The sequence below is a fragment of the Osmia lignaria genome, chromosome 6 (genome assembly GCF_051020975.1).
Source record: "Osmia lignaria lignaria isolate PbOS001 chromosome 6, iyOsmLign1, whole genome shotgun sequence".
In the NCBI taxonomy this organism is placed as follows: Eukaryota; Metazoa; Arthropoda; class Insecta; order Hymenoptera; family Megachilidae; genus Osmia; species Osmia lignaria.
The window spans coordinates 4,680,016-4,702,236 of record NC_135037.1 but is presented as its reverse complement, the minus strand read 5'-3'; the positions used below and the strand labels follow the sequence as shown (position 1 = coordinate 4,702,236).

The 22,221-nt window shown below is 38.0% G+C and overlaps 1 protein-coding gene and 1 long non-coding RNA gene across 3 annotated transcripts in view; one reads left to right on the top strand and one right to left on the bottom strand.

The window, feature by feature from the left end:
• The window catches only part of LOC117601723 (uncharacterized), a 388,515-nt gene that overhangs the window by 314,079 nt on the left and 52,215 nt on the right, over window positions 1–22,221 (bottom strand). The window contains exons 2-3 of the mRNA XM_034318866.2: window positions 17,578–21,770; window positions 3,630–3,680 (exon numbers count right to left, since the gene is read on the bottom strand). Of these exons, the coding sequence (XP_034174757.1) occupies window positions 3,630–3,680; window positions 17,578–20,673 (3,147 nt within the window). The 5' untranslated portion in view covers window positions 20,674–21,770. The remainder of the gene's footprint in view (window positions 1–3,629; window positions 3,681–17,577; window positions 21,771–22,221) is intronic.
• The window catches only part of LOC143305396 (uncharacterized), a 152,446-nt gene continuing 135,992 nt past the window's right edge, over window positions 5,768–22,221 (top strand). For both annotated transcript variants that reach the window (XR_013062295.1, XR_013062296.1), the window contains exons 1-2: window positions 5,768–5,890; window positions 6,460–6,522. This is a non-coding gene — a long non-coding RNA (uncharacterized LOC143305396). The remainder of the gene's footprint in view (window positions 5,891–6,459; window positions 6,523–22,221) is intronic.

The following is a 22,221-nucleotide window of genomic DNA, read 5'->3' as shown; positions in this document are numbered from 1 at the left end:
AAAAATTTTCAATTTATTTTGGGATGGTGAATTTGCAGTTTTTAGATTGTATGTTGTTTTTTGGAACACCCTACATTGTATTTGAAAATTATTGTATTTTTCGTGTACATGTTTGTGACATTAAATTCAAAGGATCTGAAAGAACAGGATGATTCAAGCGAATGGCATATTAAAAAAGTAATGCATAGAGGGCATGGGTCCAGATTGCATCTGACAGATCATCATGGAACCGGGGCTGCGCGTTTCCTTCCCGAAAGGAAGGTCGCATTTCCTTTCCACGGAACGGGGGAAAAAATACGAGCACTCTCGTACCTCCAAGAAGCTCTTTTCCACGAGGATGGTCCTCGCGACGCGACGAATCGCCCTGGCAAGCAATCTCACGAAATTGCACCGCGCGATTTCACGTCGTTTCACAGACGTTACCGTTCGTATTTCCGTTTTTCTCCCCCTTCCGGGTTCTTCGAAGGAAACGTAAAACAAAGCAACAATCAGAACGGTATCCAAACACCAGAAATTTGATCCATTTAATTTGAAGCTGAATTAACGAAAAAGAAATTTAATAACAAGGAAATAATTCAGAGCTTAAATTTTTTAATTAGCTACTATTATATTCGGTGTATAATGTAATAAAAAATTTCCTTTTAATTAAACAGTAATGGCATAATTAAATTGGAACATTTTTTAACGAGACTTTCATTTGAACGACAGATTAACTCGCCTCTCTCAATTAACGAGGCAGTTAATTACAATGAATTATTAGAGAAAATTTAATGTTCGTCGAAAGAAAATTGGAGGAAATATTTCATGGTAGAGGATGATTTCATTGGGTGGCGAGAGTCTATCAGCTTCGAAAGGTCCATCGATTTTTGTCCAGTCTTCTAAATATATGGTACCCCAGGAACGTTATCGTCCAAGTGGAATTTATGCTCGTTGAATGTAAAACGAAGCAACCTAGTTCCGCTGTCGAACTTGCAGTTTTCGAATGATCAATTTTTTCCAATTTTCATCATAATACAGAGTTTCACGTATATCCGAATAGTAGAATGGAAGACATATTGCATTCTGAAAGGTACAATTTCCAATTCATCGGTCTTACAAAATACGGAATACTTCATCAAATTTTTATGGAAACTTTTGAAATATAAGAATTGTAGTATTATAAGGAAATATAGAGGTGATCTGTTTGAAAATAAACAGGTGTACACTCACGCTGTCCCCTCCCCCTGCAGGCTTTCCATAGGTTTCCGGATTCTACGTTCCCTTCGAAGGCTTTCCCGGGTTCCCAGGTTTCCAGGTTCCTGGTTCTACCCGTAGACTTTCCCTTCCCTGTATTCCTGCTCTACCTTATAGGTGGCCGAAGGGTGAGTGACGATCTAGGGAAGAGGGTCCCATATGTCTGTGAGCCCCCCCCCCCCCCCCCCCCCCCCCCACTTATTATTCATATTTCTTAAGTTTTATAATTAATAATTAAAAATCATATTATTTTGTTTAGTATATTATTTTTAATATTAATAAAGTTAAAATTAAAATTTTGAAATGTCATGTTTTTTCTACTATATTGCCAATTTCCCAGAGAAGCCCTATCAATAGATCATGCCTTTTTAGGAACCCAAAGACAATTTATAAAATTTATTATTTTTCAGAAGGATATATATTTCCTCCCATGGCTGCTCGATAATCACGATCATCGATCAAGCACAGAATTAATAACTGATCTTCGATATTAGAACACTGCACCTACAGCGCGCGATTGTAACAAATAGCTATTGATCGTTCCAGCAGGATCTAGTTTTCCTGGCAATTTTTCCAACGACAGAGAAAGATGTCCAGCCTTTAACCCATTGTTCTCCTTCGTTCTTTTTCGAAAAAAAAGTAGGCCCAGTGGGGATTAAAACCGAGCGTTCGCGATATATGCACTGGGTTAGATTACGAGTAAGTATGCTATTTACTGACTTCATTTGCTCCCATGCATTCTTGTGGCTTATACAAACAGAATTCTGTATAATTTTCCTCCTGTAAATACATTTATAAACTTTGAATTTGAATTAGTTTTAATTTTAAACCATGCCGCTGAATTTTAATAAAGTTTCATTTCTGACAAGAGATAATATGTTCGTTATTTTATAAATATTTGATTTTTTGAATTACCACCGTGTTCCACATTCATTTTTACTGGAAATAAAATTGGCACTTCCAGGGGTTGATAACACATGACACGAATATTATCGCGGATTCAGTGGAATGAAACTTTTACATCATTAACATTTATAAACGCAATTTTGACACGGCATTGAAAAGCCGATAACAAATTTTTGAATGTTTCGCTTGTGTCATGTTCAACCATGAACATGGATTTTGGTTTAATTTGAAACGCTCTGCTCATATTGCTGTGTCCTGAATTTGACGCAATGTCGATTCGTCAATATTTATTATTATTTATTAAACATAGTTTTAAAGACGCAGGAAAAATCAATAATATTTTTTCATAGAACGCAGGTGTACTCGCAATATCCCTTCGATCAATATTCACCCTAGAAAGTTCTTAATTACCCTTCTAATTATATACAATTCTGTACATTTTCAAAATACCGATACAAAAACAGTAGGTATTGATTTAGTAGAGGAAATAAAAAAGAGCTAATAAATTTTATGTTCACGAATAAAAATAAAAGCAAGAAGAAGTCGAATAATATACTTTAACGTTGATATCGGTGATAATTAACATAATTTCAAGATTATCAATTAGAAATAAACACACGTCTCAATGGCCATATCGTTTTCCTAGCGTGTTTCCGCGGGTAAATATCACAAACACGGGGATACGACCTCGTGAAAACTAAAGTCGTAAAATTATACGAATCCACCCCTCCGCCTCTTTCTGGTCCATTTCGCGGTTCGTTGCTTCGCAGAGATGTACACCATCGCTCAAAAGTACCTGCCCATTGTTCAGCGTATATAATGGTATGAAAATATTAAGTAGACGTGGGATCATTTATTATAATATAGCAATGCAGGTATCGTAAAACTAACCGACAGCACTCATATTCATTTCTAACTTGAAAAATCATCAACATTTGTTAAATAAGTTCGATTAGTATAAAAACATAATCGTTTAGAAGATGTTATTTCAAATATTCAACCTGATTAATTACGAAGGCGAAGGAGTGCCAAAATCTTATGATATAATTAGTTTTGAAATCTTCTTTCAAACTTTAGCAGGCTTCTGCACTAGCCATTATGCAACCAATATAATGCGACCTGGTGTGCCGATACATCTCTTGAATAAGATAAGGAGTAAATGGGCAAATATTTTCGAGCCTCAGTGTACGTATATGTACCCATCAAATAAGAGAGAAAGGGGCACGTTCACCAATTTCAACTTCCCTGGAGGAAACCGAAGATGCAGAAGGGGTAGCGTGTTCGAACGGCTCGGTAAAGTTGTTTGGCCGAAAGTATGGGGAACTCGGTCGTGTGCATCGATCGGGCCTCTAACGAGCTCCTACTAACTACTTCCAAAGCAAGATCGTTGCCATGGACGGCCCTGTTTGAATTTTGGTTTTTACCGTGCAAAAACCGACGGCAACACGGTGCAGGATGGGGTGTGGTGAAAATTTATGAAATAAACTTACCCTTGCCTTCGGCGTCTGCTTCAGTCCGATAGCTGGCTGGCTTCTGTTGCTCTGAAACAATAATTGAGGACATTCAGGTTAAATTGTTAAATTAATTAACACGGTCGACGACATTAGGATAAATGGGTAATATTAATATTTTGTGGCTGTGGCTTCAAGGAAGATATTCTATGATGGAGTAACTTAAAACTTAATTACACATCAAGTAATTTGGTATTTTCGTTAATTAGATAAAGCCGTATTTATTGATGTCTGTAAAAACATGTTATCTAGTATTATAAATAAAAAATTGATACATATCTAGAAATTAGCAGTGCTATGAGAAAATGAGAACATAAAATCATAAATTGTGTTCGACGTTGATAGGAAACTAAAAGGCGCCTTTGAGACATGCGGTTGATAACTTTGGTAGTAAAAGCCCGATGTCATAAAGTCGGATTTAGCCGAGAAAGAGGAAGGCCCGGCATAAAATCTTCTACGAGATTTTCTTGAGATTAGCATCATGTACCCGTGGGCGATGGTCTGATTTTATGGTAAACTAAAACCGCTTCGGTGGTTTCGATAAATTAGCACCTGGTCTTACGACCAATCCATTTGCAACTTTTATAGTAAATACGATATACGCTTCAACGTAATGAATACGAAATCGAAATCACCTTTGAAGCATCACTGGATACTCTTTGCGAGAGGTTTTATAGATGAAAGTTAAATAATTCTGCTAGCGTGTAAAAACGTTTTGAGAGCGATATTTAGATGGTAAAAAAAAATATTTCTCATGCATCCATGGAGAAATGCATCGCTATCGCATCATTTTATGGCATTCAGAATGTTATTTGCCTGCAGCGAATAAATCCGTTCCAGAAGGGCATCCGTTCGATGCGATATCGGCTGGCCATAGGAACAAACGATAAAACGATAAATTTACGGAAACTGTCCAACCATGCTGTATCGCAGTGTCGGGCCGTCATTGCTAGGAGCGCGTAAATCTTAATTGGCCAATCGTAACGAAGTAGAACCCCATAGAGTTAACTAACAACTATGAAAAACTGAATGGGAAAACTTGTATCCGTCTGATGAAGTACGAACTTAAGCATCGTTGGAAATCGAAGGCTGATTTTAATACGGTGTTCGTTCAATGTACAGGTTAATTAAAATAATTTCACGACGATTTTAATTAACGCAGGAATTGATTATTCAACAACTTTTTATCATTCCTTTTTGTCACAATTCAGTTTTTCAATAGGCGTATTGGTGTTTAAGAGACGTTTACTATTACGATATTCGTTTCTGTTAATCTGCAGCGATTAGAGATAAGGTTACCTGTTATTCTATTTGAATTTCAATTGATTCCCAAACTAACACCAAACAGAATATCGGTTAGAATGTGATAGAAACGTAACAGCGAAGATTGACAGGTAGCTTGACATGCTTTAGGGTAGTTCAAAGTCGCTAACGAGTACTATGTTCAGAAACAACGAATGTAGTGCAATGGTGCTAATTAAGCGGTTTATCTCGATTAATTCCGGATAATTGCGTCTGGTAATTAGTTCAATTACTCTGATGGTTCAGCATAGTGCGAGGAACACTTGTCCTCGACACGTTCCCATTGGTCGAATTGTTGCAAATTCAACCACAACAATTGTTATCTTCAAAGCTCGACTCTGCATTTTCCATTCTCATTTAGTAAATTACTTTAAACGGGATTTATAATTGTTATAAGCACGGCATACGCTTTTTAAAAACGCATACTAGATGCACCATGTAATTTTTACTTCATATTTTGGTGTCTATTATAATGTAGAATTTTATTAGAGATGGGGATAAGATAATTAACACATAGATTATTTATTGTGCATATAGCAACATTTGTTAAGGAATATTATTTACCAACTTAGGTACATGAAAATTTATATTCATTAATGTAAAGAGAATTGTGATAGAATTATAATTTATAATCCTTTAATTATTATTTAGTTATTATATTATATAACATTCCAATTATTTTTCATATTCATTTTATTGTATTTACATTTCAAATACGTGAAAATAGCGCGCGCCTAGCAGTTATTTCAACGAACGCCTCTGATTGGCCAGCGACTTATTCGTGCTTTTATAGTCGCGTGGTAGCGTCATTAATATCAAGCCGGCGAAAGTGCTCTTCGTTTCCGTATATTTTCTGGTGTCTTTCAAGTATTTTACAAGGAAATAATGTCGTAGTTTGTGTTGTGACACTGTATTAAACGCTGCTTCTTATCGGACAGGTGAGTTTCGATGCTATCAAAATATTTTGAACGTTTAATGAGCTCGTTCAGTCTCGCACGAACTCCCCGGTGTGTAGTACACTACATAATGTTTATGGTGTTCTTCGTTGAGGTTAAAAGTATATTTCACTTTCCATTATTAATAATTTTGTCATGAGAATTGTTTAACTTATAATGTTGCACATTTTTCGTGACAAATATTCTTCTAAGAAGGTTATAATACTATTGCGTCGTATTCGTGAAGGTCGTTGACCTTCGTATGAAGGTCGTCATACATTTGAGTATGTTCTTCAATAATTTGATCATTAGTCAATAATGTGAACATTATTATTTAAGTTGATTCATAGTATTAAATTGTCATAATAAATACTATATTAATAGTAAATATTATATTATCTGAAGGAAATGTTCAAATTAGGTTTTTACGAATCCTTAATAACAACGCCATCTGGTAACCCTTTTTTGAGGTTATACATATTGCTCACTGTAATACCTAATATAGCTTGTTTAATTGTGATTCAAATTCTTTTTGTATTGACAGTGATAAATGATACTGATTTTGTTTATAGATTTTAATTGTGACCACTGCAATTTGTGTCATGGATGTGGGGCCTCGACTACATCAGTATTAGGTAAGTACTCATTGAATTAACTGATTATTATTATGCAATCATTAAAGCTACAATTACTCAGAAAGAATATTTTCTTAAAAGTAAAAGTGAGCATAATATTATCAAGATTTTGTTTCAATAATTAATAATTTAACTTCTATTTATGTTAAATAATATATATCAAATCTTATAACCAATTTTTTAATTAAAATAGTGGAAGGTCCCCTCAAATCAAGTTTAACCTATTTGGCTACACTTGGTTTTTGAACCAAAAATTTGTGGTCCCCTAAAACTAAGTGCAGCCAAATATAATTATGTTAAAGAATTATTTAGTATTTAATTAATTTCCATGATAAAATGGAAAATATTCTTTACAGATGCATGTTGAAAGAAATTCTTTTTTAAGCATCAAATAATTCGTTTATCATGAAAGATATCGCTGTAGTCAGGAATCATTAAACACTAATGAATCCTTCGACTTCGTCGTCTTAATAGCGATAGGGAGTGCTCGGCACATTATGATAGTACATTAAGGGATAGATAAGCTGTAACTTAAGTTCGGTGTATTCGCGAAATGATTATCGTCGGTCGTCGTAAAGGGAAGAAACTATAGGCACATATAATTCTAATGATCGATAGAGGGAAGACTAGTTAATATTAGGTAGCTCTAGGATCAATAGATACCTCTATTGATTAATTAAACGAGTATTTTTTAATTGATTTTCTAACAAACTATTTTTATGCTTCTCCAAATAACATGTCATTTAATTACGATATTACTGTTTTTAATAATTTATTTTTAAACGAAATCCAGAACCTTATAGAAGTGATCAGAATTCAAATCCATAAATCAAAAGAATGGTTATAAACAATTTTAATAACATTCTATAAGTTAGGAAAGCATCTTCCAGAATTTATTAGTTTATTTTCATTATTTCCATTCACGGAAGTTTGTCCGCGAGCGAAATTCACAGAGGCACGGAATTAATTTAAACTACTGATCGTCAAAATTGCACTAAAACGTAGGAAAACAATTTCAATTTTAATTTCCACGAGCGAACCGCTCGAAATTCGTAATCCCTTCCGAAATATCAACCGTCCGTGTCTCGATTCTCGTTAAACAACACAACAATCATACGCTTTTGCTGAAACAAATCCAATAAAATCTCGTTTGCGAACGTAATCTCGCAAAGATTCGCAGAATTCGTTAGAGAGGAAGAGAAGACCAGAGGACAAAAATTTCCGCGGTATAAAAAACGCGTGCAATCCAGCGGCATCGGGCTCGCAGGGTGCAATCGTTCCGGAAGTTTAATCAAACTTTGCTGTTTCTTGCTCGAACGCTTCGCGTCGAATTTGGCAGCGACACCAGCCCTTTGGTCACTGTATTCGTAACTACTCGAAGTTTTCTATCGGATTGTCTCGGTGCTCGGCCAAACGGATGATATTCGGGGAACGACTCGACCCAGTTTCGATAATTGCACACCGTTCCGATCCCTTTAAATCGCTCCGATTCTTCGTCTGTTTTGCTCTGGTTCCCTCCTCCTTTGGCGTTTTATCAGCCGCTTAATCGGCGAAATCCGGGCCGCATCCACGGATCGCAAGAACAAACAATTACCGTTGGGATTTCGACGAAAAAATACGATCTCCGCGAGAATTCGATGCTCTTAGAGGTCCGTTTCTTTTCCTCCACCTCTCGATCAACGGACACATTTGGCGAAAGTTTCTCAACGAACGGTGCAGTCAATTTTTTGGAGTACGAGTTTCATTAGTATCTGACGAGTAATTTAGATTTCTTTTTAAGATAGAAAATTACTAACAAACTGGAATATGATTTTAATTCCAGGAAATTTGAAATATGTAATATTTATTTTGCATATTTAAAATTGTAAAATTCAGTAGTAGAAAAAAATTAATTTAGAAAAATAAGGCAGTGTTATCCAAATTATTTGTAATAATCATTCAAATACAATTTTATTCAAAAATTATTCTTTCATTACATAATTGTAATTGAATTACTCTGCCTAATTTCTTTATGAAATTTGTGACTACTGCTCTTTGTAATTTCTATGGTTACTTAGGCGAGAGTTAATTATCTATCCCTGAAACTTCATTTCGATAATGTAATCAAGTTCCTTTCGATAACAGAGGAAATTGTAATAATTAGAATTACGCTCGAAAATAAGGATTCTTCGTTAATTAACCGTCATTGATAATCAAGTAGAACAGATGGCATTGGTAGGGATGAATTTGAATGTTGAACTGGTACGGGAAGAAAGAGGATTGAAAACAAATCAATTTAGCGGAATGAAGCGTGGCGCGGGCGTAGATAGTATCAGGAATAGGTGAAAAATCCATTGGTAGGTCACGTACAAAGGAAATGAGAATTCCGCTTCGAGGAGGAAGCCCTGAGCTACCTTCTGCAACGTGCCATCCGGATAATTATACAATCATCGCGGTCACTTTGTGCGATCGAGACTCGAGCACCAAAGTGATATTTAATTCTGTGAGAAAGCGATTGAGAGCATTCCATTCGACGTTGCGAGGGGAAAATTGCGGATACCCTCGGGTTTTTCTTTTTGAATCTCATTAGCAGCGCGAACGTTTGAATTCTACTTTAATTCAGAACGTGATGCACCAATGAATTCATTCAGTAATAGAATCCTTGGGATTTCGAATGATAATATTGATGCAGCTATTTACTTACATCATTAATCATCGTGGTAAAGTGGCGAAGGTTTGGGAGCCATAGTTGCACTTTTTTAAAGATAATTTCGAGAAAATTTAATTATGAAACAACAAAGTTCTCTCATTATGCAGTCAGCACGGAATATATTAAAAAACTAGTCATTGGTGTCTCTCTCCTGAAAGTTCATTATAATTCAGACGATAATTAGAAAAGTATGAAGAAGGTAGGCCGTAATGAGTGAATTTGCTAGTCTTGAATCAGTCGTGGTGAATTTAATAAGATATGCTTTTACTTCATTTAAGGAATTAATTCTCGTTAATTTCATTAACAATAACCTAGAGAAAATTACATTCATTAATTGTGCTTGTATATTTATTAATTATGATGTAGTGGTCGGGTGTAATGATATCGCGTCATTTTTTTCTGGGTATTGATTTGTGTATTCTGTGTATTCTGAGCATTGATTTATTTTATTTTTTTTTTTTTTGAAGATTCTGTGAACACAACAAATAAAATCAGTGTTTAAAACTGCAGTGCCTTTGGTTCCAAGCAGTAACATTAATTGCACGCGAGTTCCATTAGTTTTAATTATTTTCTTTCGCCGTAATAGAATTTCACAAAGTTTCACAGGGCACAGGAAAATCATATTGATTTACTGCCAACACCATGTATTTTTTATCCACGTATGTAGCTATTTGAATCGAACACGAAAAACAGAAAAAGATAAGGAACGGCACCACATTTAATCCCTTTTCAGTCGACCTTGTCTACATGAAAGGAATTGTTTTTCCCACGTAAAAAATCAATTGTTAGCTTGAACGAAATCTATGATAATCCGTGGCGTTGATTCATTGAATCGCATGTTGCCCGTCGGACAAACTATTCCACTAGACATTAACTACTAACTGCATACTATCTCGTGGCTGGTTCGATGAAATCGCAACACTTTATCGCGTGCACGTACCACGGCAACGAAATTGATTTTCCTATACATATAAATCGAGATTGTTATCCATTTTGAATATTACGAGGGTCCTGAAAATTGCTGACAGACTGTTGAAAGTTAAGAAGTTGATTATTCCGTAAAACTCTTGAACTTATTGTTAGAAAATTATTAGACTGTTACATTTGCTAAAATTATTATTAAATTTTTTTAAATGTTTTCAAGATTTTTCAAAATTTTTTTATTTGGAACTTGGAGTATTATAGTTATTAAATTTCTCGAGATTATCAAAGATTTCTGAAATTTTTTTATTTCAAACCAGCATAGATTCTATCGAATCGTTATATTCATTAAAACAGTGAAATTATTGGAAATTTTGAAGCCCGTCAAATTTTTGGATCCAAACTATGAAAATGGTACAAAATTGTACGACGGTTTGAATGGATTGAAAACGAACCAGAGTTTGAAACGAAATTCTATGAAATTGATGCGTCGAAACGGCACGGGAGATGTCGAAGATAAACAACGTCGATGAAGAACGGTTCTGAATGGTAGAAATCGGCAACGTTCGATATTCAAAAACGGAAAAAGCTGTAACGACGCGAGGTATCAACGTCCCTGATATTTGCGCCAGTTGGGCTGATAATGAAAACTCAATTAATACCTTCCGACCGATCGGAACGATGCTGCAAGTTAGCCGAGATGATTCAATGGTAACGAGCAGTGACGTGACGTTTTTCCATTTTTGGTACGGTCCATTCGGATCGATCGTGCGAGCCGAAATGTTCGCTCGACTCGAAGAAACGAACGTTGAATTCCCATGGGAAAACGTTTCTGTTTCGTGTACCTTTCGATTCGACTGTTTTCTTCTTCATTTTATTCACGACATCCGGCGTTCGCAATTTCCCGTTGCCTCGCGTTCCGCGTAAATTTTTTAACCGCCCCGCCGTTCGTGTATCGAGGATAATTGCATCGGTCGCGAAGAAAATGAGATTTCCAATGTTTCCTCGAGGAATTCCATTTCGACGATTATTGTTGTCGATATGTCGCTCCTGAGATGCGAGTACGTTTTTGCAACCAGCCTGTTCAATAACCCCATCCCCGGTGGTTTTGTTTAAACGTTACAGGAAAGCTTGAAATGATAGACGAAATTGTTGTATCATGGAAATATTTATGGAAGAAGCGTTTGTGGATTTGTAAATAATTTTTGTATGTAACTTGATTGAAATTAATTGGACGAGTATGATACTTTCTTTATAATTCGTGTTCTGGTTAAAATTAAAAAAATTAATTAAAATGAAACTGTGTGAAATGCAATAAATAAATTACAGCAGTGGTTCTCAACTAGTGGTTCACATCAAATTTCTGTTTCCTCTACATTGCTATTTTTCTGAAGAAAGCCTACTTTTCTCGATACTGTACATGTTAATTTATTTTCTTTTAGTACAATTATTCTATTAAAATAAAAAAATAGATATATGGTAGGGATTTAATTAGTCTTGATGGTACTGCAATTTTTGAATTTTGGTTTCGATGGTAATTTATGAAAAGGTTGAAAATCGCTGAATTATAGTATTTCTTAGTCCCTAAGAAACATGTGGGTTATTCTAACTTTACTTAAAATATAAAAAATATATCAAACTCAAAATATTTCAAAATATCTTGAAAAATGAAAAATATATCAGATAGGATATTTTTTATAAAGGAGAAGGTATCGTAATGGGGCCATTCCACGTCAAATCAATCATTTTTTTATATGGATACGAGGGATTTTATTTTATAGATAGAATTTCAAGGGATATGGTCATATTTTCTTGATGAAATTTCCCACATTATATAATGAACCTCTATCATAATTCATAACATAGATTAAAGTATCGTAATAGAAACAGAGTATCTTCAATTTTCATCAATTTATTTCCTTTGTAAACAACAGAATGCAATAACACTGAGGATAATTAAATGCTCACGTGTTAGGCGTTCGTTTACACCTATCAGATTCTGAGAATGTTCAGAAATTGTATCCTATACCCGAATCGAATCATGCAGTTTATCGATTTCCCGTTCGCCGCTGTACGTGCCTGGATTTTTATTAAAGGTATCTCGTTCCTTAAGTGAAACGCTCTGTTATGAATCCCCAGGGAACAGCAACGTTTCCTCTTTGAATAAAAGCGGAGGTATAATAGATATTGATAAAATTTCGTTATTTAATATTCAGCGTCGTCTTCGTTCTTCTTGGATGTTTGAAGTAATTGACAAATTTTTAAATTTACAAGCGAACATGTTAAAATTGTACAATCTTCTCTCAGACAATGATATTAATGGAAAATCTGTCGGAAGTAGGTAAAAATTCGTGTTTAGTTGAATTTCAAAAGTAGCCGAAATTTAATGTTGATTTATGTCTTCGTTGAGGAAGGAATTTTATAATGAAAGAAGATTCGTCGGGCAGGAACTTGTTAAATTAATCGAGCGTGTTAAAGGAAATACCTGTTGCAAGGAGGAACGTTTACTACGGAATATAAAAGAAGTTGCTTCAGGAATTTACAGGCTCCTAGTGGTGTATCATGAACCAAACGGAACAAAGTTTAATCGATGGAAATCAACAAATCAGTTGAAAGAAGCAGTCGATTCGAAGTAAATTGTGATTCTTAATTTTATCATTTATTTCTTAGTATTTCGTAGAATTCAGTAACACGATATTATAATTAAAATTGAAATGAAGGAATAACGAATGAGAAATTTTTACAATAAATTAAAATATCAGTTTCCGTTTTCAAAATCTTCCTCGTTTCAACTTAACGCCATTCAACGTCACTTCATTAATCGAAATTACTGTCAAATTAAAATCAATGAAATTCCACGATTTTTATTGAAATCGAATGAAATATCTTTCGAAAATAATTGCATGATGAACGAAACGAAAAGGGATTAAACGCGATTCAACCACTCGATTATTGTCGTAATTCAACGAAATTTATTCGACGAGAAGAAAGATTGCCATTCATTCGGTAATTGCCACAGTGGTTTGGAATCGGAAAGGCTGGACATACCATCCGGACATTATTCTTATTTTTTGTCCTGGTGACTGCAGATTCAACCAGCTGTTTTATCCGCAGTTATAGAAGCGGTACGGGCGTGCCAAATCTGATTAACTCGCGGTTGCTCTTCGTTTCGTGCGGCACGATTTTTACTGGGACATGCAAACACACGGTCCTGTCGCGTTCAAAGACATCCGAATCTAGCTAGAGGCTCTCTCGTCCATTGTTACCTCGGACTTTTGTGGACCGTAGAACGGATTGTTTTCGGCCTCGCCGGCGACAGTTTTCATTTCGCCATTCAGAAAACTGCTGCAAGTTTTCGTTACGCCTTGCCCCGAAGTGTTTGCTAGCGAATCGGCGTGACTTAAAAACGGAACAGGAAGCACTTTCTGCGGAACTAACAAGGAATCCTTTGCGTGTTGATTATCGTTAGCAAATTTTTGATAGACTGATCTTTATATTAATTAGGGATGTGTAAAAATTTGGGTACTCGAACCTTCGATCGGGTCGGGTCGGATTGGGTCGGGCGGAACCCCGAAAATTCGTCCAAAATTTCCGACCTGAATTTTGGAGTACCCGTCCACCTCTAATAGCTATTAACCCTTCGCGGGTAATCTGGGTCGTTTATGTCTGAAGCGAATTCCAACTTTTTCCGAATATTTATTTTTCCCAGTTAATCCTTTAAACATTTGATTCGAAAAAGTGGGGCTTTAATAAAATTTTCTCAAATCCTTTAGAAGCTAAGAACAGTAAAAAATTAGTGGTGGATATAAATCACCCGAGTTGCCCATGGTTGGTTAAAAATGAAAGGAAGATACACGAGGACAATAGATGAAAGCAACATTTAAGGAACTCATTACTTTTGTCTCAAGGAATTTATACACATGGTTCAGAACAATAGTGAACGTAACAGATGGTCATTAATTTCAATTTACTAGAATAATTCTGAAGGATGCGAGCAAGTTTTGTTACAGTTTCAATTAAGTACATAATTATTTATATGCAAAATTTAGAAATCGTATTGTAACCTTTTGATTAATTAAACCATGGATTTTAAATTGTTGAAATAATCTTCGAACAAAAATTACAAATGGAATAATTTCATTTTATTCCCGATTTTTATTCAAAGATTATCGAAGAAAAAAGTCATTCAGGGATAAATATACTCGAAGATCCTCTAGGATATTCGTTGTAAATTCTGCTTCGATATTCGCGATAGGGGCCAATTAATTTTTTCTTTCCCTTCGAATCGTTCCACGATTCAGAATGTTCCACATTGTACACGTTATATCGATGACCGTTATTCACTTTGCCCATTTTATTTTACATTTATTCCTCGGTATTGAATCTCAGCTAAATTTCTCCTACGTTCGACGTACTGTGACTGCGTTCGCCGTGAAACTGTATTACGAGAATTCCTGTTTCGTAGAATTACGTTCCTTTCTGAATTTGCGTTACCGAAGCTATCGTGTCTCGGGTTGCCTAACTCGTCGTTGTCTCAGCTTTTGAAACTCAAACCAGCCAATTTCCTGCAATCTTTGATGACGCCCCACGTTCGCCTGATTTAATAGATGTACACTGGTTGCATAGATATTTTGAAACAAAGTTATCAACGCGTGTATAAAATTAATTTCAATTAATTATTTTCACTGTCAGTTATAAATGAAATTGCTTTGAAATTATCAAGCAGTTTTAATTAGTGGTGTGAGGGTACTAGAAATTTCAGGTTGGGCTTGGATCAAAAATTTTTTTCGAATTTGGACGGGATCCAGAAAGTTTGTCCAGGACATCAATTTGTTCGAGTATTTACGACCCAAATATTAACTCGAGACCCGAAACTCAATTATATCCAATTATACTTATAAATATATAAAAATTTAAGGGTACCCGCACGCTCTTATTTTTAACTAATTTTTTTTCAACACAGTAATCAACTCTTTCATAGCGAAAGGGTTAATTGCATTGAAAATGGAAATCAGTGCAACGGGTAGAGAAGATATATGCACTTTGTACATATCCCGAGGAATCCCTTTTGTGACGAAAAGATTGCAACACGTCTCGAAATGCGGGATCCTTTTACGTCGTTTCTTCGCTCGACTGACGCGAGAATAAAATATTCTCTTTCCGACATGAAATCCCTTATACGTTCCGCTTAGGTACTTATCTCTCGTGTACCTCGCGTTGCCAAAAGGAACTGAAGATATCAGAATTGTATCAGGGCTAAGTCAAAGAAAGAAGTAGTTCTTATAGGCGGTCGAACTGTTCAATGTTGGAGAGGATAGATGACGTACCGCGGTCGGAAATAGGAATTTCTCTTTACTTCTCCATTGTCCACCGTATTGCAAACGGAAGAGAACGGTGAGAGGGATGTTTGCTCTTCTGGGAAAGTAAACCCCGGAGCTTTTCATACGCGCACGGCTCGCAGCGCTAACCCAATTTTACCGGAACGACGCCAGCCAAGGTTCGGCAGCTACACTCTCCTCCATAAGTCATGGGCACTTATCATTTTCAGTTTTTTCAAAAATGAATTTTGCGTTGATTCGTTTGTTTAAGTTAATATAATCTTTTAGATTTTAGAGATTTGAAAATTTGAGATTTTGAGATTTTGAGATTTTGAGATTTTGAGATTCCGAGATTTGGGGATTTGAGATTTGGGATTTGAGGTTCTCTTCCGTCACCAAAATATTATTAATTGATTCCTTACACTAAATTACATTTTTTGATTTATGAACGGGAGTGTACGTACATGTATTCTTCGAGGAGCAGATTATTTACATTCCTATGTGGCTCTACGTAGAGCTATCTATGTGAAATATTGGGTAAGAATGAAAGTGTATGTGCCAACGACGGTTAAGATAATATCGAAAGCTAACGTTAGATGGTTGAGAATATTTGACTGTGGTACAGTGGTTGGAGATATTTCTTGAAACATTGAGGTTGAAAGACGTAAAAGTGGAAGGCAAATATTTCCTTTAATAAGAAGTGATTGTAGTTTCTTTAAAATCTTTGAGGTCAGATTTTATGTAAGAATTTCTAACAACTTTTGGAAAATACGTGAATTTATAGAAATATTATTTTTTTACTTTTTTAATTCGTTTACTTGAGATCATCTTTTCCAAAAAATCATAGTCTAAAGGCAACAATGATCTGAATAAAATTCTAGAAAATTATTTTAATCTTAATTATTCAAATTAGAATTTCGATACTTTCACAAATTAGTTAATACTGTTTGAGACTTTTCGGTGTACTCTGTCAGTTCAGAGTAATCAAATGTTATTTTGATAATTGAGGAAGAGCAAACAATATACATTCCACGAAGCACATTATTTCGAAAGCAACTTAAATAAGAAGCAGTTTTATAGCCAGGAAATCTGGGAATTGAACATTCGAAACACAGGCACGTAGGATCGAGGTGATGTCGTACCGAGGACGGTCGTGGTAGTTTTCTAGCAGGAACAAAGTTGCCCGAACGAAAAGACCGAGCATGGAAGTAGAGTGAAAGGTACACAGGCTTCGTAACGAAGTTTTCAAAGACAACATCGAGTCTGATATCTAACGAGTTCATTCCACTCAGCTGCCACGGCAAAAACTGCAAGTGGAGATCTCTATCTGCCACCCTTTCTGCCCGAGTCACCCTTCTATCTTCGCCTCTCACCCTTCATCCATTCCAGTGAGCAGTCTAGAAAACACGAAACAGCCTCATCCATGCATTTTCTCCTGCAAGCTTCATGGATTATAATTTTATAAAGAATTATTGGAAAACAGTACTGCGCTTTGACCGTTCGACTGTTTCTTTTCGCGGATCTTGCGTTTGTTTTATACCAGTTGACTCAGTTTTCTCTTTATCCACAACTGGGTGTATATTCCATGATGAAACTTACTTTCGAGTTGAAATTACTTCGTTTGAAGTTTTCTATTCTCTGTATTTCAAAGATTTGTTGAACGATGAAAGTGGAGATGTGCGAGGACCCGAAAATATAAGGTCGGGTCAGATAGGAATTGTTTGGGTCAGGTCGGGACGAAATTGTTCGGGCTAGATCGAGTAGGACTTATTGGGGTCGGATTCGATCGAGTTCTCAAAAGTATAGACGTGCGAAAACGCGAAAATTTCGAGTACCCTATACTCGGAATGGGTTGGAAATTTTTCTCATCGACTCAGAATGAATCAGATACACTTCTTTTTTCTATACTCTGGAGAACCCAAGTATCGAGTACCCAAAATTTTCAAGATTTCACACTCCTCCAGATAAAAACTCAACGAAAATAAAATTATTATAAAGAATCTAAACATCCTTTAATCGATTCCAAAATGAACACACATGCCATTATGGTTATGCAAACGAAAAGACAGAAAAGACATAAAAAATCTCTACCAGAAACGTGCACGTGATCATCATTGAGTATCTTACCTCCGATTCGGGCGACTGTACGATCAGCGAAGTTCTCGGCGGTTTTTCCGGAGGAACTTTCTTCAAGGTTCCGGTGAAAGAAGTCGCGGGAACGGCCTCGTGTCCTTCGATCTGACACTGAAGTCGATGAAACTGCGAGAACGAGGCACGCGACGTGTCTGTACGTTCGAATTGCGGGAGACACGGCAATGGCATCTGTGACATGTTCGGTATCTGAATAGAATTCGGCTCGCTGGTGTCGTGTTGAAGCCTAGGCGATAGCTTCTCGCAGACAGACGATTGGCAGGATTGATGATTAGAGTTCTGTGCATAGGCGGCGGTCAATAACGTTTGATGATGTCCATGGGACGCGTGCTGGCTTTGCGACGACGGGCAGGTCTTATCGCACGGTTGTTCCTGGTGGTTCGACAGGGAATTCGATTGCATCTGATGGATCTCGTTGCCGACTGAATGTTGTTGGAAATCCGTGGATCTTTGCAGTTTATCGCACAATTGATTCTGCGTTTGCAGGCTCTGCAGACGGGCCTGCAAGTCGCTCTGTTGATGCTGAAACTGGGCTACCTTATCGAGGATCTGGTTTTGATTATGGAGACAGTGTAGCTTCGCTTGAAGATCGCTCTGTTGACGTTCGAATTGACTAAGCTTCTCCGAAATCAAATCCAGGCTTTGTTGATTCTGCATTTGTTGTTGCTGTTGTATTTGATGCACGTCAGATTTCTCGTTTTGTGCCTCGAGTTGACCCTGAAGATTATCCGTTTGACTCTTGCTGTGGGTTAGTAAATTGTTAGATACATTGTGGCTCTTACGATGACTATGAATTATATGATCCACTTGATCGATAGGTTTGTTCAAGCTCGATTCACCGAAATCCGTCACCACTGTTAGAACAGTTTTGGTGTCTAACTTCGCCTCGCTGAGAGCTGGGTATTGGTGACATATATTAGGGCTAGCTCTCTGCGACGGAACGGTGCTAACTGGTGGGCCAAGATTGGCCACAGATCCGCTGATAGGTTGATCATCGAACTCCTTTCTGGACAACTCCATGTGTTTAGTTAAATCGGCACTGACGTGTCTCAAATGACGTCTCTGTTCCATTATGGTGCTTTGACTGATATTAGGCATCGGTTGGAAGGCCGATTGGGTCATTCTAGTTTCCTTACGCTCCTCCTGCTGGTGCATGGGTCTTGGATCTCTTCTCTCCTCCGAATGATTGCGGGAACGTGGACTGGTCGAGAGCAACTGACTCTGCATCATGTTTCTCTCGTGTTCCTGACGCTGCTTCTGCTCGGCCCACATGGCCAGCTCCTGTCTGGTCTTCTCGAAATTTTGATTCACAAACGACGGACTTTTTTGTCCGGCGCGATCCACGGAACCTTCTCTGATCGGCATGAACGGCATCGGTGATCTTCTAACGTCCTCCATTCTTTTCCCCTCTATGGTCATCGGTGATCTCCTATGCTCTTCGAAGTAATCGGATCGTCTGTTTTCTTGCGGCATCGCGACTCTTTGATTAGGGCTCACGTTACCCCATTCGGCCTTTCTATCAGTCCCCATACTCTTCCTATTTTCCTGTCTCGTATCGAAAGCCATCGGCGATACTCTCAGGCTCGTATCCAACCGCCTTTGATCAGGCGGGTACACTTGATTGGCTTCCACTCGTTTCGGATCCACCATAGTCCCGGCCTTTCTCACTGGCACCAATATCTCTTGACCGGTATCGCCGGGAAACGTGAAGGTAATGGTGTCGTTTCGCCGTGGAAAGCTCGACGTTACGTCCACGGATATAGACTTTCTGTGCTCAGGCCTGGACATATAGAGGCCGCAGTCGGCGGCAACCGCCTCGCACATCTTCTCTCGTCCGGCTGGATCACCGTTCGTGTCCACGTATAAACCGTCCTGTCTGGTTCTGGGATTTTGATTAATGGCCGTCAGGTATCTGCGATCCTGGCCATCGGAGACAATCTGCGTCCCTTGCACGATGATTGCTCCGTCGCTGCGATGAATCTGTTCCTGCGGCAGGTTCTGATTAGGATCGTACTTGGGCTTCTGCATGCCAGGCACGTCCACGCTCGCCGATTTTCGGTGACCCGTGTCGTGGGTGATTTTCGAGTTGCCACGTGGAGGTACCATGGGTTTCGGCCCTCGGCTTGGTCGTTCAGTGGTCGCCATCGCGATTCCGTGACCCACGTTCTGAGCGATCGGCTGAATGATCGGCTGAGTTTGGTACTGGCCCAGTTCCTGGGAGAATCTCTGCGGATTAGGCGATTGCTGACCAAACTGTTGAGTTTGGTAGATCCCCGCATGAGGGTTGTAGGGAACTGCGTTCATCACTGTTTGAGGGTACTGGCTGTAGGAATACTGGGGTTGCGCGCTGAACTGGACGTACCCGGATCCTTGAGGCACCACTACCCCTGAGAAATAAGGCGGCTGCGGACTAGCCGACTGAGATGGTATCTGCGTTCCATGTTGCACTGTTACGTACTGGCCTTGACCAGCGAACACGGGATTCGCTGTTCCTCCTTGATACAACGCTGGGTCTCTGTACGTGACGTCTCTGGTCACGTAACCAGCCCTCTCGGCGTACGACGTCTGTTGAGGATACATCTGCGGTCTAACCTCAAACTGACTTCGTATCTGCGCGTACTGGGTCTGATCGTAATCGGGCACGAACTGTGGTTGCGCTTGCACAGGTAAAGTTTGAGTGCTCGTTTGCGAGACGTGTTGCATCCTCTCGAGAGCAGCTTTTTCTTGAGCGTACTGCTGAGGCGGAAGTTGTCCAGTCGGGGGATGTCTATCTTCGGGCACTCCGACCACGGATTGCTTCCTTCCAGTCGGATATTGACCTGCCTGCTGTTGCTGTTGTTGCTGCTGTTCTTGGTTCTGACCGGCTGCCGGATTCTGTTGCGATCTGTCCTGAGAGAATCTCTCGTACTCGATCGTCCGATTCTCAAAGCCATTCGACAAATCTTGTTTAGCATTATCGGCCGGTGGTTCGGCCCGACCGTTCTGACACGTTGTCTGTTGGTTCTCCATCGTTTGACCGACTTGATTTTGCTCCTGATTACCGTCTACCCCTCCTGACCCGGACTGAGACATGCTGGCGGCCCCCACCGACGGTCGTCCGCCGATGTAGCCGAGGATTCGCCCCAATCCGCACACCGTGACGACTTGCCAACCAACTATCCTTGGAAATTTAGACTCTCCTTTGAACGCAATCGCCTAGGATCGCGTTTATCCGCTTGATGGATTTCGCTAACATAAGTCGACTCGAGGCATGGAAACGTTGACGCTGATGTCCTTTTCCTTTAGGCCGTTCTTTTTCTTTATTTCTTATTTTTTATTTTAACAGTTCTAAGCGTTACATGGATTACTTCAGCGATTACTTCTTCAAATGGCTAGCGTTTCCTTTGGGAATATGTTTTACTGGACGCTCGGTGTTCGTTGATAAATTGCAGTTTTACGTGAAAACTTTATACATTTAACGTAGACGTAAGGTTTTCTCAAGCTCAACTCTCGTCTTTCTCATTTCTACGCACTCTCGAAAGGGAATGCGTGATGGCGAATGTAATCTTTTTAATTGCGTCTCTTTGTCGCGATCTCCGTTCTGCTTTATAAATCTTCGTTGGAAAACAAACCGCCAGAAATATCTTGATTTCACTGTGATGCTATTTTCAGTCGGTACTTTCCTTGTCATGAGACAACGCAGCAGGATTGCCGGGAAGAAGATTGTTTTCCTATTGCCTTTCTTTTTTCCTGTAATTCTTGGTTGCTTGTTGCATCGAAATGGCGTGTTTGTACAAGAGATTTCTATCGTGTTTCTGTATTTCTTTCGTTTATCATTGAAGTTATCTCAAGAATCTACTTTTATTTCTCTTAAAATACTATTTCTTCTTATGTATAATTCGTTTTAGTCGTTTAGATATAGAGTGTAAATATTGACTCGAAACAGCACAGTTAATCGGTGTAAATTCTTCGAAACGTTAAAAAGCTCGTTACTTTGTCGTTTGATTCATTATTTCTTTCTTCGTTCCTCGAAGATTTTTGATTCTGGTTGGCAGTTTCGATTACTTTCTTAACTTTCAGTTTACTTTAATTTTACGATACATTGATTCAAGCTGAAAGACAGTATTTGATTTTCTATTTATGATTCCATTTAATTCTTTTTCTATTCTCGTGTTTAAGCTGCGCAGAATCTGAAAAAGAAATTTAGCAAATGTTTGCAAAAAACAATTGCAATTTTCTGAAATATTCCTCATAATATTCGACGCATTTTATAAAATCAGACGATGTAATATTGAGAGTATCTTGGAGAGCAATCTTGTTTATTAGAATCTTTCAATTCTAATTCACTAAAAATTCATCGAATTTCCATTTTAACATAGCCGTTGATTCTTCTCTTTTTTACTTTCCGAGCTCGCCCAAATTTTTTCGAGCCCGTAATTTCGGGTGCTGGTACACCTTTAACTATGTATAAGTATGAATACACGCCCAGAGATTGAAACAGTCTAAACACCATGAGCATACGAACGTACAATTGCTAAATTAATAACCCAATTGTATTATTCCAACGTTTATTAACGAAAGGGTCGAAGCAGAAAAGTCTGATTAACATGAAGAGAAATGAAGCGGGGAGGGATAAAAAAA